General features: G+C 42.8%; 1 protein-coding gene across 1 annotated transcript; it reads left to right on the forward strand.

The window, feature by feature from the left end:
• The first annotated feature begins 642 nt into the window (after positions 1 to 642).
• Positions 643 to 2,517, forward strand: LOC104602965 (zinc finger protein CONSTANS-LIKE 16-like). The gene is made up of 2 exons (XM_010266845.2): positions 643 to 1,801; positions 2,137 to 2,517. Exons 1-2 carry the CDS (start codon positions 737 to 739, stop codon positions 2,389 to 2,391), a joined length of 1,320 nt encoding a protein of 439 aa, XP_010265147.1. The 5' UTR covers positions 643 to 736; the 3' UTR covers positions 2,392 to 2,517.
• Positions 2,518 to 4,587: the final 2,070 nt, after the last annotated feature.

The following is a 4,587-nucleotide window of genomic DNA, read 5'->3' on the forward strand; positions in this document are numbered from 1 at the left end:
ACCCAGCAAACTAGCCAACTCAGCATCTAAATTTCCTTCCAACAAGAAACTGTCAGATCGCGCATCATCAAGTTTCTTTATTGGTTTTCCTTTCGGTGAATAAGCAATGGACTTGTTACTATGTCAGGGTCACCATTAAAATAAGCAATCTAGTTCAGCCAATTCAAACAGCCCCCTCGACTATGTAAGAGGTAGGTAGAAAAGAAAACCAACGAAACAAAAGAGAAAGAAAGTTTAACTGGGTGTGGGTGTGAGAGAGATGCAATAGGGGGACCGCACCCAAGAGTTCAAACCTTAACCAGGAATAATTGTAACAAAGAGACAAATCTACCACAGGTCCCATTCAACTATATATAGAGAGAGAGAGAGAGAGGTGGGGAGGGGACCCAACTGAAGTCTAGACCTCAGTAGTAGAATCCACGAGAAATCCCCTTAATTGGAGAGGTAGCCAATGAGAATGCAAAGAATCGGATGGAGATTTTAAACTCAGCCAATGGAGGACGAGATAAGGCAGGACTGTGGGTCCAAAAGCGCCAAAAAGTGCATAGAGAGAGGCCTTGTAAGAGGAAAAAGGCGCTTTGTGGGGGGCCACCCATTAATCAATAATTGCGAACCCACCCAGCTCGTCTCTACTTAAGACCCGACCCCATTTTTCCTGTTGCGGTTTGGTTTGTTTTCCACTAGTTTGCTTTTTTTTCTGTTTTTGGCTCTTCCATCTCAAACCGTTTTCTCCTCGATGAGCTCGGACAAGAAAGTGGCCAACGCCGTCGGTGGCAAGACGGCCCGAGCCTGTGATAGTTGCCTGCGTAAACGTGCGCGTTGGTATTGCGCCGCAGACGATGCTTTTCTTTGTCAAGGCTGTGATGCTTCAGTCCACTCAGCGAACCCATTAGCACGACGGCATGGAAGAGTTCGACTCAAGACTGCATCTTTCAAGCCTAACGATGATTCCTTGGTTGAGAATTATGTACCGGCGTGGCACCAGGGTTTTACACGCAAGGCGAGAACCCCTCGTCATGGAAAGCCAACTGCACTGCAGCAATCCAAGAGTACTGATCATGAAGAACCAATACCAAACCCACTTCCTCTTGTGCCGGAGATGGGCAGCGAAGAGGCCTCACCGGACGAGAATGAAGAACAGCTTCTTTATCGGGTTCCCATATTCGATCCCTTTGTCGCTGAACTGTGCACGCCCGCCACGTCCAACGAAGCATCGATGACTGCAAATGATTCGAGTACTGCAGCTGTGGGTACTGAAACGAAGGCCTTCCTTCATGAAGGTCATGATGTAACGGGGGATATGGATAACTTGCCTGGGTTTCTTCCCTCTGATATGGACCTTGTAGAATTCGCCGCCGACGTCGAGACCTTATTAGGAAAGGGACTCGACGAGGACTCTTTCGGCATGGAGGGTTTGGGACTATTAGATTGTAAAGATGAAGAGAAAACGGACTGCTGCTTTGGTAGTGGAAGGGTGAAAGTTGAAGAGGAGGAAGTTGAAGCTGCCGTAGAATGTCATGTGGAAGTGGAACTGGAGCACGACATGGCCAGGGAAACACTAGACTTGAACTTCGACTATGACTCACCAACGACAGCCGAGGACGAAGTAGAGGAGAAAATGGTCACCGGAGCAACCATGATGGTGACGAACGGCGGATGTAAAGCAGAGGAGACGACGAGAAAAACATCATTGAAACTCGACTACGAGGCAATCATCTCCGCTTGGGCGAACAAGGGTTTGCCGTGGACGACCGGCGACCGCCCACTCTTCAACCCCGACGACTGTTGGCCCGACTGCATGGTGAGGCTCTTAATTGGACCCACTCCCACCATTTCATCTTCATCATACAAACTAAAAGAACCTATCAAAAATTCAAAACACTGAACGCAAAATCTACGCGTGCGTGCGTCATTTTCTAATACGCCAAGCTGTTATTTAAGTCTTCGAAGTAGATAGACACAATGAGATTTCATCGTTCTCAGTGCAGTGCAGACTCCAAACTGCTCTTTAGTCATCTAATGATCTGAGAACACCCCAAAATTTGTAAAAGAAACTAGGACTAAGGATAGTTTATGGCGATTGGCGAACACTTAAATTATGGCAGTGATTGACCTGAAAATGGTTTTGGTGTTCAGGGTACGTGCCCGATGACGGAAGTTCACCATTATCACCCTTACGGTGAGATGGGAGGAGTAGGAGGACACGTGACCGCAGGAGATGGAGGGAGAGAAGCGAGGGTATCGAGATACAGAGAGAAGAGAAGGACAAGGTTGTTCTCGAAGAAGATACGGTACGAAGTCCGGAAGCTGAATGCGGAGAAGAGACCTCGAATGAAAGGTCGATTCGTCAAGAGGGCGTCCTGTACAGGACCAGCTGCTTTTCCTTTCTGAGTTCTGACTATGCAGTAACCGTCTGTTAAAGAGTTTGTTTGATGGGCTTTCAAAGTTTTATTTTCGATGGCCTGTGAACTAATGCCATTGAGTATTGACTAATATTAAAACTTCAGTTTTGCTCTCTCTCTCTCTCTCTCAATGTGTGTGTGTGGACTTATTAGCCTTCTTGTCTTCTACCAGCTGCCAAGTACCAAGTTTTAGTATTCCGGCTGAAACGTTAAAAGATCCAAGGAAATGCAAATGAATTCATTTGGGGTTTGGAGGTTGGAAAAAATGTTTGATAAAATGAAACTATTTTTTTATGGAAAAAAAATGAAACTAATTGATTTAGTAAAGGCTTGAAAATCAATTGAAATTTTAACATCTATTTAAAGCTTACAAACACTCTACGTCAACCCTCTCTCTTCTCATGAAGGCTTGAAAACTTGAGCCTATACTATAATCAAATTCCTTTGACTTCCCAATTTCAGAGCTCCAGTTAACTTGCCTCCTCTTTCAAAAGTTCCTTTTTCCGTTCTAATTCTACTTTCTACATTGAACCCATCTGGACTTGGCACGAATCCCTGTATTGATCAAGGTGTCAGATTTTGTTCAGTACATCTTCCTTAATTAATGATCTGAAATAGGGCCAATTTGATGAGGAATAAAGAAAATTTTTGGACAAATGGTTCCCTTAGGCTGCGTTTGGATGCAGTGTAAAAGCTGGTTCGGTGTATTTTTACATTTCAGTCCAGTTTTGCGGTCGTTTAGATGGAATGTAAAAGTACACCGAAGATTAGTGTACAACCTCATTTTTGAAACCCATTTTATTTAGATAATCGACATGAAATGTATTGATTTTTTTTTATGTAAAACTCAATCAAAGCAACGGCTCTTTCTGACTCTCTCTCTCTCTCTCACCATCGAATTTTTACTTCACTGTCGAATTTCTTTCGCTAGCACCCTCCACCACCATCGAGCTTCTTTCCGTCGTCATTTCCACCACCATGCATCCTCATTCTCACTCTCTCTCCATTCTCTATTTTCTTTTCCAACTCTATTGTCGTTTTTGACTCCGTGCGACTCCATTCTCTATTTTCTCTCATGATATACACTGATCTTTCAAATACACGGCAGTGTAAAACTAAACATTGACGGTTCATTTTTTGTGCTGACACGTCTGGCCATTTTCCTTTTATATTGATGTACATTTGTATTTACGCCGCATCCAAAAACATCTTTAGACTCAATTTGAAAAGAATACAAATATAAATATATATATATATATAAAATAATACAAAATACAAGAATTTACAATCTACATATAAATATATTTGTACTCCCTCCAAACTGAGTATAATGAAAAGACAAAATCGCCTTGTAGAAGACAAAGAATGAGAAATTAATATAAGAGGGCGTTTTCCGCCATTTCAAGAGAGAGTAGACTTACAGGCATACACACACATCTTTCTAACTTAACATGAGCAAAGCAAAACAAAACAAAATGGAGGGAGGGGTCTACCATTCACAGTGTTTAAGTGCTGGATGGTTCTTAACATTGAGTGGACCTCAAGGTTACACATAAACATTTTCTTAGATACATAGGCATAAGGCACACAACACAAGTAAAGAAAAACAAAGCGAAGAAAAGGCCTAATGGAGGAGTGGTGGAGGGTTCTTAACATTGGATGGACATCACTCTTCCCAATTTGCGCCACAAGGATGCTTGGGCAAAAAGATTAAAAAATAATAAAGTGACATGTGGCCAACATGTAGCTATGGCCTGACCTGGTAATTCAAGGGCCCACCCCATTTATTTCGTATGAGCCTTGTGTTGTGCCCAACAGACGTAGTTATGTAGGATGTATTGACCATCATTTAAATTATCTCTTTCTATATATTTTTTCCCTTCTATTTCTTGGGTGGTGGTGGTGGTGGTGGTGGTGGGTACCACTACCGGACCACAGTTCATCTTTATTGTATTATCGGCATCACCAACCAAATGAAAAGAGTTGGATCATCACTGGTGAAAAATATCGCCACGTAAGTCTTAACCCATGTTGTCTTTTGAATGAACGATGAAGTTTGTTCAAATTTCTTTTAATCATGGATTGGCAGACTGGTTTTGAGTGGCCTTTTTCATCTACCGTCGGAACTCGGAAGGAGACTTTCCCTCCTAAAAGGCAAGAAAGGTTTCTGGTGCCAGAGATCCAG

This window comes from Nelumbo nucifera, chromosome 4 (genome assembly GCF_055504915.1).
Source record: "Nelumbo nucifera cultivar China Antique chromosome 4, China Antique-T2T, whole genome shotgun sequence".
NCBI classification, from domain to species: Eukaryota; Viridiplantae; Streptophyta; class Magnoliopsida; order Proteales; family Nelumbonaceae; genus Nelumbo; species Nelumbo nucifera.